The 14542-nt window shown below is 31.0% G+C and overlaps 1 protein-coding gene across 1 annotated transcript in view; it reads left to right on the forward strand.

Moving 5' to 3' along the window:
• Positions 1-10795, forward strand: part of Lrriq3 (leucine rich repeats and IQ motif containing 3) — an 86285-nt gene extending 75490 nt beyond the window's left edge. The window contains exons 7-8 of the mRNA XM_042681381.1: positions 4620-5328; positions 10178-10795. Coding sequence (XP_042537315.1) covers positions 4620-5328; positions 10178-10328 — 860 coding nt within the window. The 3' untranslated portion in view covers positions 10329-10795. The remainder of the gene's footprint in view (positions 1-4619; positions 5329-10177) is intronic.
• The last annotated feature ends 3747 nt before the right edge of the window (positions 10796-14542 follow it).

A 14542-nucleotide genomic window follows, 5' to 3' on the forward strand; every position in this document is an offset into this window, starting at 1 on the left:
TTTTTTGGCTTAGTGCTTTCTCCTTTTTTTAAAAAATTATTTTGTTGTAAAGATGCTGTACAGAGAGATTGCAGTTACATAAGTAAGGCAATGAGTACATTTCTTGTGTAGTATTTATACCCCCTCCTTTGTTTTTCTCCTACTATCCCTTTCCTCTCCCACCTCCTTCACACACCACCCTGCCCCCAAATTGTAAAATTTACTTCCAGCATAGTGTCTTGTGAGTATCATTGTTACAATGGGTCATCCTGTGTCCTTGTCTCAGCATTTTGTTATTCCCCTTCCCCTTGCCAAATTAGACAAATGTATATACAAGATGCAGGGTACCAAAATCAAGTACAATGACAACAGGGGATATGCAATAGGGGGAAGAACATTCAAAGGAACAAAAAAATTACAAGTACATTAAAAATAACAACAACAAGAAAGTCTTCTGTGTCCATATCTTGGGGTTCATTTCACTTAATATTATCTTATATGCTCACATGTACATAGTTTTTTAGCTTTTCTACTCATCTGATAAAATTATCATAGATGTACACTAATTATTGCAAATGAGGGACCTATATTTCTTTGGGTCTGGCTTACTTCACTTAATATTATTTTTTCCAAAATTTTCCATTTCCTAACAAATACGGCTGTGTCATTCTTTCTGACGGAAGCATAGAATTCCATATATATATATATATATATACATATATATATATATATATATATATATATATATATATATATATATATATATCACATTGTCTTGATCCATTCATCTACTGAAGAGCTTTTGAAGAGATTTATTTAGAAATACAGCATGGAAACTTGTCTGGCCATTCCAAATGCTGAAAGTGAGGATTTACTCAGCATCTTTTTTCTCTACATATTTTAACTGAATATATAACCACAAAAGAAAGTGGGGGTGAGAGTAGGGAGCAAGGAACTGTATCTCATCATGATTTGTATATTAGAAATTTACTAGATTCTGTAAGGAAGAAGTGGTTCATTGATTAAACAAAGCCTAACTTTATGCTTTTAGATAAATGTTGAGCTGACAGATGGCGTTAATCAAATAGTGCCAACTCTGAGGGGAAAAGCCAAGGAGAAGTGTGAAGCTCTGAGTTTACTGGTATTGGCACAATAAAAATAAATAAATAAATAAATAAATGTTATATTACAGATTTTAGGCCCTGACAAAGAGACCAAAGATTATTTTAATGCATTTTTAAATCTACATTAAGAGTCAAGGAATGCTTCATGTTTTGTTATTATATGTATGAAGTTTTCCATTCACTCCCAAGGAAACTGAAAATCTTCTGAGCATATTTGTATTTTACACTACTTTGGGGGCCAGAGAGTGTGTTAGGATGTGTCTACACTGGGACTACTGTCTCTATGATTGGATGATAACTTCTCTGCTTTTTTTTTTTTTTTTTATTAGTAACTTGGTGTAAATTTCATCACCATTCTCATCACTTTCCCTCATGACTCCATTGTTTTACTTGAGGGAGTTGAATGCCCCTACCCCCCCCAAAAAAAGAGATTTATGTTTTTTGATAAGACCATTATAAACAGCTTTTGCATGATAAGATTTTTTGTAATGTTATTTGATTAACAATTGCAATTTGTTTATTATCTTTAAGGTGAGTGTTAGGATGACTTTTGGTCTAGTAAGCATTTTGATTTAGTCATGGGTTTCTGAGAACACCTATGTGTGTACCCAGTTTCTCATCAAGAAATTGTAACCTAACCTCTTCTTTCTATGTAGTTAGAAGTGACTTTAATGTCTGACCCTCATAGATTAACACAACTGTTTAAGTCAATAGCTAAGTGATTTTTATCTCTAATCCTGCATTTCAAACTGCAAATTCCATTTTCTCAGAAATTTAAAAAATATTATATGGGTATTAAATAAAATGTAGTCATTTTCTCATATGACCCACTAAGCTAGGTAAAGAATTATTTCAATAGCAGTGTGTAAAGCAATGTTTGGAAAGTATATATTATTTTATTTTTGGACATTTTGTTAAGTAAGCTTGAGTCATAGTTGACGTTGTGTCACTTTTTTCCCTTTCTATTTATACCATGACATGACAGCTTGCATTATTTTATGTCTATAATGTCAATGCAAGGTAATGTTACTGATAACAGTGCTTGCCTTATATGCATATGGACAGTTGACCTTTAGGCTGTCTCACTGGATTTATATTTATTGACAATTACTTAAGTCAGAAATAAAAATAGCTTGAGATTTATTGTTATTGAAAGTTATTTTTATTGGATACAGAGCCACTCTTGTACATAAAAAGCTTTCATATATATATATATATATATATATATATGCACACACACACACGTATATATATATATATCTATATATACATTAGCAACCATTTATACATTATTTTTGTAATTTTCTTTCTTAATATAATATGATAATATACTGGCAATACTAACACAAAAGTACTATGTGTATAGACTTATGATTGTATTGAAATTTTTTATGTTGTAACTTGCTAGAATAATCAATTTTAACATAATGCTCTCAGCAGGATCTAATAAAATTGTTGATGCTATTGACAAGATTAAACCATAGGCAAAGCACAAAGTCATGGGGAAATAAAGTTGTCAGAAGGGAATTTATAAAAAATGTCTAATGCAATATAGAAAGAAGTTTATATCATATACTATATTTCAAATTACTTTCATGAATGTTTTGTAGTTCTCATTGCAAAGAGATATCTTCCCTCTTTGGAAAAATGTGTTCCTAAAATGTTTAATTAATTTGTGTTTTCAACTTGCTTGTTTGACTTATATTTACATATCTTACAGCATTTCCACCTTTCATGTAAAATACATAGTGTTTTTGAGAAAATGTCTATCTAAAAGTACCTCATTCATTTTTTTAACTTTATGGTCATAAAACAGAAAGAAACCAGTGGGTGATGGAGTGGCTTATTAGTAGGCAGAGCACTTCCTAGTAAGCACAGGCCTTGAGTTTAAAACATAGTACTGCCCCCGCCAAGAAGGTAAAAGAAAGAAAGAAAGAAATTAATAGCACAAAACAGAGAACCTATCAATAAACCACCTATATAACATTAATTAATGAAAATGTACCTCCCATAACATATACACTGGAGAAGAGCAGCCTTCTTGAAAGGTGATATTGGGATGACTGGATATTCCCAGGCCAAAAAAGAAACAAAAACAAGATTCCTAATTCACATGATGCATAACGATCAATCAAAAATTGTTTGGAGATTTAAACATTGTCTTGAAACCATGAAACTCCTGAGAATGTAGGAACAGCTCTTTGACATCACTCTTACCAACAGGATTTTTTTATTTGTTACTAAAAGACAACAAGGAACAAAAGCAAAATAAACAAGTGAGTATTTCAAACAAAAAATTACCTACATAGCAAAGGAAATAATCAAGTTAAAAGACAATATAAGGAATAGGATAAATTATTTGTGAAACACATATAGAACTAAGTATATATATATATATATATATATATATATCCATATCTATCTATCTATTTATTATAGATAGATAGAGTTGTGAAATATATAAAGAACTCATAACAATTCTAGTAGAAAATCAAGTAATGGAACCAAAAAGTAAGCAAAGGACCTGAATCAAAGTTTTTCCCTAGGAAGTGTGTGCATGGCCAACAGGCTTATGAAATTAAATTAAACATAAATAATTGCCAAATAGTTAAAAATTAAAGCCATAATGAGACATTACTCGCATGTGTTAGGGTGGTTATTATGATGACTAGGGACAACAAGGGTAGATTAGGATCTGAAGGAAACAACTCTTGTGGGAATGTGAATTATGTATGTGCTCCCCCAGGAGCACAATGGCAATGTAAATTTGTACAGCAACTTAATGAAACAACCTGGCGGTTCCACAAGATTAAAAAAATTGTCATCATATGACTAAATAATTCCTTGTCTAGGTATAAACTTGAAGGACATAAATCAGTATCATATAGAGAAATCTGCTATACCGTACTTATTGCTCCATTATTCACAATAGCTAAGGTATAGAAAGAACCCAAGTGTCTGCCAATGAAGGACCGCATAAAGCAAACTGTCTAACACATATGCAGACAGAAAATATCTTTTTTTCTCACTCAATTACTATTCAGATTTAAGGAAGACAGATAGCCCGCTTTTTTGTGATGATATAGATGACTCTGGAAGGTATTAGATATACATTAATTATCCAGAAACAGAATGAGAAATACTATTATCTTTCTTATATGTAGTATTGTTTAAAACATTAAAATATATACATATAATATACATAAATGTATATATAAGATATATATCTTAAACATATAAAATGTAAACTGAGAAAGCTCCAGGGCTGGCAGAAAATAAAAGAAAAGAAAGAAAAGAACAGAAAAGAAAAGAAAAGAAAAGATCCATTCCAATGCTTCTTTCCTCAGTGGGGGTTGAGACTGGGTGTGTATGTATTTGTGTATGTGTATGTGTATATATGTGTGTGTGTGTTTCTGCTGAATAAGGCCAAATACATTGTGAGTTACTTAGAAAGTAGATCATGAAAAGACAGAAAATAAACTTTGATCTTCCATGTTTATTTGCTGTATGATATAGGTCAGAAGGAGTTTGGAGGTGAAACTAAGAATGGACGATTGGATGACAGTTTTCAGCTATCAACCTTTAAACTACCCATATATACTTCAGATGAATTGAAGTATGTTACATTATTGAAAAAGGAAAGACAAGTTTATTTTCCCCCATATGCTGAATTATTTTCCACCTCACATTCAGAACCAATAATTAAAAAAGACCCACTCTCAGTGAAAAATATAACACAGAGTACTAGTGTAAAATTCCAAATATTTAATGATATAGATCAGTACTTCATCACACAAAAGAAGGAAGAGCAACATAAAGAAAAAGTAACAGCAACAGCCATGGCACAAGTTGCCCAAAGAACACGTAACATGAATATTCATGAAAAATTAAATAATAAAAGATATACTACACAACAGCGATTCATAAGAGACAATGAGACAGTTCAAAAATGCCTAAAGCAATGTTATCAGGACAGACTCCATTGCCTTAAAAAAGCTAGACATAGAGGATTTCAGTTTCTCAAAGAGAAAAACCTCAAGATTCGCGATCGTATCCTGGTCCAAAACATAAGTAATGAGCGCATTCTTATGTCCAAAAGAATGGATAAAGTAGATAGAATGAAGAAGAATGATGCGATCTTAAAACAGAAATACCACTCTACTCAGGAACAACATAAAGAAGAAAAACATCAAAGGCATTTGCTTAAGCAAATGAAGGAACTTAGGTAAGTACAATTTAAGTATAACAAAAGTTTAAAAGTTATTTCAATGTAAATATTACACATGAAATGTTGAGTTTTTGTTTATAATATGGCAAACTATACATTGGAAACTGGAAACTGACAAAGAGGATAATTGTGTAGTAATGTATCATTACCAAAGTCTGAACAAAAAACAATTCTCCACATCTCAAACATACTAACAAAGCCTACTCACATATAGTTGTTATTGTTAAAAGTAAAATTGTCATTTCCTCTTGATTAGTGCTAGAAATATCCCTTTCACAACTGAATTTTGTCAGTGGCATATGCAATATGTTTCATATCCATCTTATATTAAAGGAGTTTCAAATAAATCCTTTAAAAACTCTACCTCTCCTTTTCTAATTCCAATATTCATAATGATTCTAAGAATTCATATTATCCTTCCATTGACATATCCATCTCTGCTCTCCATCCTTCCCATTTGCTAACCTGTAAATAAATAAATAACCTGTAAATAAATAAAACAGATCACTCATCATGCCATTGTCAGTAAGTACATTGATAGTTTGCAATCCCTCAAAGAAAGAAATGTAATCTCTGAATGGGATTTCAAGCAATGTGTTTTATCTATAGTATATGATACTATATTTCCTATTGTACCTTCTGTCATCTTCTCATACCTAAGCACAATCTTTGCTAAAGATATGCTAAATTATTTTCCAGTCTTTACCCAAGTTGGTACATAGGAATAACTGCGGCTTTTCTAATCCTATAGAAGTCAACAAAAATGGCATTTTTACTTCTAATTTCCACCCAGCTAAAATTTAGTCCCTTTCATTCTTTACTGTGATTCCATAACACTTTATTTAAATCTCAATTATAGTAGTTTTTATGAGAGCACATACAATAGATTGTAAAGTGTTTATGAAATAATATGTTCCATTTTCTTTTTTAGGGCCCAGTATAATGCTTAGTTCACATGCTTTTCAATAGTATTTCCTGATATATTGATATTTTAAAGCTTATAAAGCCACAACCTTATCCCAGAAATATTTTTAATACCTAAGCTATGAATATATATATATCTGTATATATGTATGTGTATATTACACACATATGGCATATGTAAGAATATAGACTTTTATAGTGTTTAAGTTCTTATAAATTTTAAATAAAATAGCTTGTTATAAGAGTTTTGAATAATACATTTGCCTTCTCCTTGTTGTTAATATTTTAAGCTGTTTATGTGTTATTTATGCAATATATATGTAAAAATGTTTAAAATATTTTTCCTTTGCTGATATTTAAAATATTTTCCTTAGAATGCTTTATACAAATATATCTTATTTTTCAAATATTTTTTATAATTTGCTTTTATTAAAAATTGTATTTTAGGAAAGTCCATGAATATCAACTGTTTGATATATCGAATGCAGTCTAGTGCACAGTCTAATGAACATTGGAGAGATTTAATTAGCTTAGTTTTTATCACACTTATTTGAGCATTTATCCATATTACTAATTTGTAGAGGATAAATAGTCAAATGGGCTTCCCAGTATATCATAACTGAGTTGACTTCTCTTATAAATTGCTGAAAAGGCTTTATCCTTGCAAGCAAAAGATTAAAGCAATGTGTTGGTTATGTGTAATATGCACTGATTTTTTAATCTACATGTTTTAAAGATTAAATATTAATAAATAGAAAGAAACTAACTCAAAAATAAAGTCTTATCTAAATCCTTCAAAACATTTTGGTTATGATACATTTTATGTTGATGATTCCTTATTAATCTGTCTACTTGGTGACTCTAATGAAGTCCAGTAATTAGTGAAGTCATTACTGAAAATTCAGCTCTCTAATCCTACCATGTGGAAAGAAGAGAACAAAAGAGCAGAGTAGGGCAGCAGGAAACTCTTCACTTAGAACATTGATAAAATAGCCACAGGAATATTAAAATATGAATTGAGCAGAATATGAGATATCTGAGTCTAGATGTCATATAAAAGATAATCATGGTATTTTCCAAGATATTGACAATATGAGAAAGTGTTGCTACCATTCTGGACAAAACAGCAGTGTTTTAAGTAAGTATAAAAGATTGAGAAATTAAGATAGCTATTCAGTTATTTTCTTTTTGTTCTTATTTGGTTACCAACTGACCTCTCACATTTCCATTTATATTCCCTGTGATTTCCATTTACTGATTTATAAAACTTTTCTCCAACCTTGTGATAATTATGATAAATTATAATTTGATAAGAGTTATGCTTTCAATTAGCTAGCATGAATATGTTTGAATTCCAAACAATCATTACCTATTTAATATGCATTAACTGATTGCCTAGACACATAAAGATCTTATCACTTGGAATTGTCTCACCTACAAAATTGTCAGCTCTTGTCTTGGCTAAAATATTTTTTCAGCTCTTTTCTTGCTTTGCTTTCACCACACACTTCAAATACATGAGATGACATTCATTTCTGAAAAAATTCAATTATGTACCTGTAAGTTATATCCATTGTGGACTCCAGTTCTTCGAATGTTCTTAGTTCTTTCTATGCAATGTTTCAAGAGTCTTTTCCTTTCATTATCCCTACAATGCTTGAAAATGCTTCACTATCAGTTCCCACTTTGAAATCGAATTATCTACCTTCATTTCTTGTATTCATGTTGAAATACTTGAAAGATGCCTGGCCTACAGATTCAGAACACTGTGAATCTTATGACCTCCAATTTTATCTGCTCTCACAGTTGTATCTTCTTTCACTCATTAACTACAAGAGCAATTTCAAAACAACTCCAAAGCTTCCAAACCAAGCACCATTCTGGCCTCTCTTTTTTAATAACCCACTTTGTCTTTTTGTCCCAAAGAAATGGTAAACCCTCAGTATTGAATTTATTCAACTTACTATGTCAACATCTGAAGAATTTTAATCGTTGTGAATTCATCCTAACTTTTTCTTTTAGTGTTTTAAGATTAGTTTCCCATTTTCATGTTCAAAGCTAATCATCCCTTTTCTAAGGTTGTACAAACTTTATGTTAGAATAATGGTACACAAAAAAAATGAATACAATGCTCTCATGCTCAGAAATGTAGATTTCCATACCTGTGACATTGCTGTTGTCGGGTCTCTGTACATGGAATTAAGAATATTAATTAATCTACATTAAAGTAGAGAAATGATTCTGGGTTGGAGGTAATTACATTAGCCTTTAAGTACAGAAGCAAGAGAGAGAGATTCTAAGTATGAATTGGATTTGACTTGGCATTGCATATTTGTAAAAATAGAAAGGCAGCACAAAAATGCCTTAGAACAAAATTCTTACAAAAACCAGAATAATCCTGGAAGAAGACACCAACACCTGAAGGAAATCCATAACCCTAGATAATATGTTTATGGAACCTACGCAAGAAAACCAACTTAACCACACTGTGCTCACTTCTAAATCATAAAAGCCATGAAATAATAGGAGGTTCTTGTAAGCTAAAACTATGGAAATTTGTTATGCAGGAGAGAAAAAGATTCTAGCTTTGTTTTCCTTTTTTGCAAGGCTGTTTTGCTTCTGCTGGGTCCTTTGCAAATAAATTTCAAGCTTAATATATTTTAATAAATTAGAAACATGGAAATATAATGCATTCAAAAAAATTCTAAATTAAATATATTTAAAATAAATTTAAATGTGAATTCATACTAAAATATTCTTATCTGTTTTATATATTTATGTGTAAGTACATATGTATTTTTATGAAAAAGGGAGAGATTAGTAATCTTGTTGTATAATTCTTGAACATGGTAAAAAAAGATCTTGTATTAATTTAGAACCTATTTCAATAATATTTTTAAATTTGGAGGTATAGACCTTGCATTCACTTTATTAAACTTAGACATAAATATTGTATGATACTCTATTCATATTCTAAGTGGAATTTTTATTTCATTTTCCAATTATTTGATAATGAAATGTATGTGTAGGTATATATACATATATAGGTATTTCTCATTTTTCATTTTTTAGGCAATTACATTCAAATTTATCTACAGTTTATATTTTTAGGAGGGTTGTTTTAATATACATTTTAGAATGAGCATATACCCTTAATACAAGTAGATTTTCAGTGATTTTTCTTTACTACATATACAGATATGAACTCTAGACTTTAAAGCTCTCTTGAGCTCCAGGACTCATAATAGTAGTAATTAAATTTCCTTGAATGAAAATTAACTGGCAGTGTTTTCTCAATGGATTTCAAGTGTATTGATTCATTTGCTTCACATTTTTATTTTGTATTTGTTTTTATTTTATTTTGTCTACTGCTGAGGATTGCACCCAAAGCCGTTGACATACTACTAAGGCCCTAGTCAACTCGATTATTTTCAAAGCCTAGTTCCTTAACTTCCTTCTACATCTTATAAGTTGAATTTGTTCTCTTCTCTACACTGAAAAAAAATGTGCAGAGAGCTTGAATATCTTGTCTAAAATCATAGAACTTAAGTTTAAATCTAGTTTAAACTCCAAAAGAATAGTTGTATTCTCTGTAATTTATTTTAAAAAAGCATTATCTTTTAGTAGTTTGCAAAGGGATCTCTGTTCATCACAGTTTATAAGTTTAATGTATTTTAATCATTGTCATTCTTAATTCTTTATATTTATTTCCTTGGCCTTTATCACATGCCTTTTTGAGGATCTAGGCAATAGTTTATGTAGATTCACAGTTTAAGTTCTTTAAATGAGCTCTGACTTTTCCCCATCTGCTTACTTTTACCCCATCTTTAAAGACATATAATTATGAGTAGTAACAAATGTTTGCTGTGGTTTTAGTAACATAAATATATATCATTTGATTATTTCTCTTATTTTTCCAAAGGGCTAAAGAAATACATAAAAGACATTGTGAAGAAAAGTTTGTGTTTGATATGATAAAATTTGAAAAAGCCTGTGTAGATCTTCAAGATGCCAAAAGAAAGGCTGAAGTTATGAAATACATGCCAACTCAACAGGCCTCAGTGGATCAGTAAAGTGATTCTATATTAGATCACATGTATGATCATTTTAAATTGTAGTCGTTCATTTCATATGAAGGACTTAGAAGTAATAATCTGAAAAGAATAATCTATATTTCAAGTTGCATTTGTATAAATATCTTCTAAAGTATAAGAATAATTTTAAAGTTTTGTGTATTGGTCACAATTTAGCTTAATTCCAGTCAAATCTGCATGCACAAAAGGTTCCTTAAACATATATTTGTGTATGTGTATGTATATATATATATATATATATATACATATATATATATAGTCAAGGAAGAATTAAAATGTATCATTTAATGTAAGAACTATTATCAAGGAACTATACATTTTTTCAGATTATCTATGTATGGTAACATTTATGTCATGTTTACTTATTCTGGAAATGTTAGCATAATAATTTCTACACTTACTATAAACTTTTATTAAGATACTGTATAGTACACTTATTATTTTGTCACCTGCTTTTTGATATTTAATTACATTTCCTACTGATTTGATTAAAATAATTTCAGATATTTTTCTCAAAAGTTTTCTCCATGTATCAATTATTCATGCGCATGAAATTTCAAAATAAAAGATATATTTAAAGTCAATTAGGCTGGATACCAGTGGCTCACAATGTTATCCTAGCTACTCAGGAAGTTGAGATCTGGGGATTGTGGTTCAAAGCCAGCCTGGGCAGAAAAATCCATGAAACTTATCTCCAGTTAACCAGTAAAAATCCAGTAGTGGTTCTGTGGCTCAAATTATAGAGCATTGGCCTTTAGCAAAAAAGCTCATGGACAGTACCCAGGCTCTAAGATCAAGCTCTAGAACAAGTACAACCCCAAAAGGAAACAAGAAAAGAAGAAAAACAGTAAATTAGGCATTTGTATATATCTGGGCAACTTTGAAGTTTTTTTTGTTTGTTTTTTAGTTTTTAGTGTGTGTGTGTGTGTGTGTGTGTGTGTGTGTGTGTTTGACAGCTTACAGATATGTGGAAGCATGGGAAAGAGAAATGGGGAAACAAAAGAAAATATGTATAATTATATACCTCTGATAAAGGAAAGCATATAGCACAAAGAAATGGTATATATTAACTTTAATTCTATTTAAACTACTTAGTACTAGTGGTTGAATTTTTTTTAAATGTATAAAAATCTTCTATAAGCCAGGTATTGGTATTTAGGACACTGTGATCCAGAGAATCATGTTTCACAAACAGCCCAGGCAGAAAAATTCATGAGACTTAATCTCCCAAATAACAACAGCAACAACAACAATAACAATAATAATAATGAGCCAGGCTACAGGCATGGTTCATATGAAAGAACACCAGCTGAGAAAGAAAACTGAAGTCAATTCAAGTCACTGAGTTTAAACCCCAGAACCACTGCCCCCTCAGAACATTTTTGTAGCATCTGCATAAATTTTCAGTTGAGTTTTCATATATTTAGATGGATAAAAGTATTACTATATTGTGACAATACAGTTTAATTCTGCTTAATGAGTAGCTTTATTACTCATCAGTTATATATAGACACTTTGAAAATTGTGTTTCTTTATAATTTCTGAAATTTTATCAGTCTTATAAATTGGCAGCAATTAAGTGTTTTACAATAGTGATTATCCATTTGTGTTTCTATATTGGACTGTTCTCGGATGCTGGTAGTATTTTGTCATTTTTCTGTAAATTAATAACTACTTATTCAAATCTATGGCAGCTATGTACATGTTTCTGTTCATTACAAGGTAACTATTGAGCACATCTTATTGGTATTTCTAATTACCTGGAAAGAAACAAAAGATGATGGCATTGTGTAGAAAGTGTGACAGATATATAAGTTTCCATGGCAAGTTAGCCAATCTCTGTTATGCCAGTAACTTGCTATGGAAAACAATGCATATATGTTAGGAATTTAATGGAAAAAATATATCTGTGTCAGATAGGGACATTATGATACTAAAGTGAGAAAAAATCCTAAATAAATCAGCACATTATTTTCTACAAATGCAAAGGAAACATTTAATAATGGTAAATTTGGGGCACTTCTTTCTGTAATAGGAGGGTTTGTCTACATATTAACTGAATATTTATTGTCTTTCCTTCATTCTACTATAACTTTACAGCTTCTATCATACAACATCTAATCAACTGTTTTCTATTCCTACCAAACTGTGAGCTTCTTGGAGGTAGAGAATATTTTACTAATCCCTTTTTCTCTATTACCTTGTATTTAGGAAGATATGTCACACACACACCTTACCTTTGTTTTTTTTGCTATAGCTCTTATATAAATCAATCTCATGACATTGACTGCTACTGTTTATTTGTTGAAACATCAAAACTTGTATATAGCCCCAGTATATCTCCTAAAATTTCTAAAAGGCATGCTAGACATCTCTACTTTGAAAGTCTAAAATATTTTTAATTGTACATTAAAATGGAATTCATTTGCAAGTTTTAATTCTCCTACATTTCTACGTCTGACTTCTCTTTCTAAACTCTCTGAAAATAATAGATAGCAATCTTTTACATGGTTCCTAATATTAATTATTTAAAACTTGTATTTAAGCCATTATAGCATTACATCCTACCTCTTTATTCTATCAGCAGAAAGTCTTTAAAATAGAGACTGGCTAGTTCTACCATGGAATTTTGCCAATTCCATTTTCCTTTTCAAATCTTGATGTGCCTTTGTTTCCCAGCCTCTCTTACAATAACTCTAATCAGATGTTTGAGTTGTAACTAATAAGATTTGGAAGCCACATAGCTCTTCCAGGTATGTCCCATGTACTATATCAAGATCTTTCCTGTACTTTAACACTATGTAAAATAAAGACCACTAGCCACTAGATGGAAAGAATGTGGTCACCTGAATCACTGCTTGGAATTTGAACAAGAATACTTTTGCACTTTACATGATCCCAAATAAAACTCAATGATATTAAGGGCTACAACCTTATCAATTATACTAAGGTGAAAACTTACAGTGATTTAATCTATAAAGTTTATGCTACCCCAAATAAAGGCTACCGTCACAAAACACAACATATGTGTTTTGTATCATTCCAGCCTAGTAAGGAAGCAAATAATAATGCTACACATCTACTGATAGTCTAGTTAAAGGTTGGCAAAGATTTTCTCTAATGAACAGACAATAAATGTTTTATGATTATGTTGAGCAAAAACGTTTCATTGCAGGAATTCAACTTTTTTTTTAAATTTTATTTTATTTTATTTGAGAACATACTGTACAGAGGGGTTGCAATTACATGGGCAGGATAATGCATACATTTCTTACCAAGCATTGCAGCCTCCTTCTTTGTTTACCCTTCACCTCCCTTCCCAGCCTCCCCCCTCGCCCCACCCAATCATATCCCCCCCTCCCCCCCCCCCCCCCACCGACATTGTAAAGCTGGTTTTGACATGACATTTTGTACTTCTCATTGTTGCAACAGGTCCACCTGAATCCTTAAACGACTTGTTTGTCCCCATCTCCTCCACAAGTTATACTGACATCAAATATAGTGAAAGCGGGGGTGGGGGGGGTGGGGGGGGTTACACTGTGGGGGAGGGACATACAAAGCAACAAAGAAATAATCTTATAAATGCGTTAGAAACACATGCATGAAAGAAACAAAAACATTAAAATACATATTTAAGGGTTCGTTTTCCTAACATCACATTATCTGACCTTTTCCGCTTGACTCATACCTATACTAGATATTGCAAATAAGGGAAACCATGGGACCTATGTTTCTTTGGGCCTGGCTTACTTCACTTAATATAATTTTTTCCAAGCCTTTCCATTTCCTAACAAATGGGGAAATGTCATTCTTTCTGATGGAGGCATAGAAAGGAATTCAACTTTTTTCAAAATTTTAATAAAATTATTCTAATATAGTGTTTTATATTAATATAATTTTATATAATAATACTGTAGTATTATAAAATAAATTACTATGAAAACAATTTATAAGCAAGTGAACAAAATAAACTTAAAAGAGAAAGTGCCATTCTGAAGCCAAAGTTAAGCAGGTTACAGAAAAATTCAAAAACAAGACTAGGGCCAGAGATCTCTTTCTTTGATAAATGTAATACTGGTAATAGGAAGACTCCTATCTCACAACCTTGTAAAATGTCCTTCAGAGAAGCAGTGTTGACTGCTTCTGAAGCAGCAGTCAGATTATAGCAGCAGCATCTCATTGAAGAAAACAAT

The sequence above is a fragment of the Dipodomys spectabilis genome, unplaced genomic scaffold (assembly GCF_019054845.1).
Source record: "Dipodomys spectabilis isolate Male_0828 unplaced genomic scaffold, ASM1905484v1 ptg000002l, whole genome shotgun sequence".
Taxonomy (NCBI): domain Eukaryota; kingdom Metazoa; phylum Chordata; class Mammalia; order Rodentia; family Heteromyidae; genus Dipodomys; species Dipodomys spectabilis.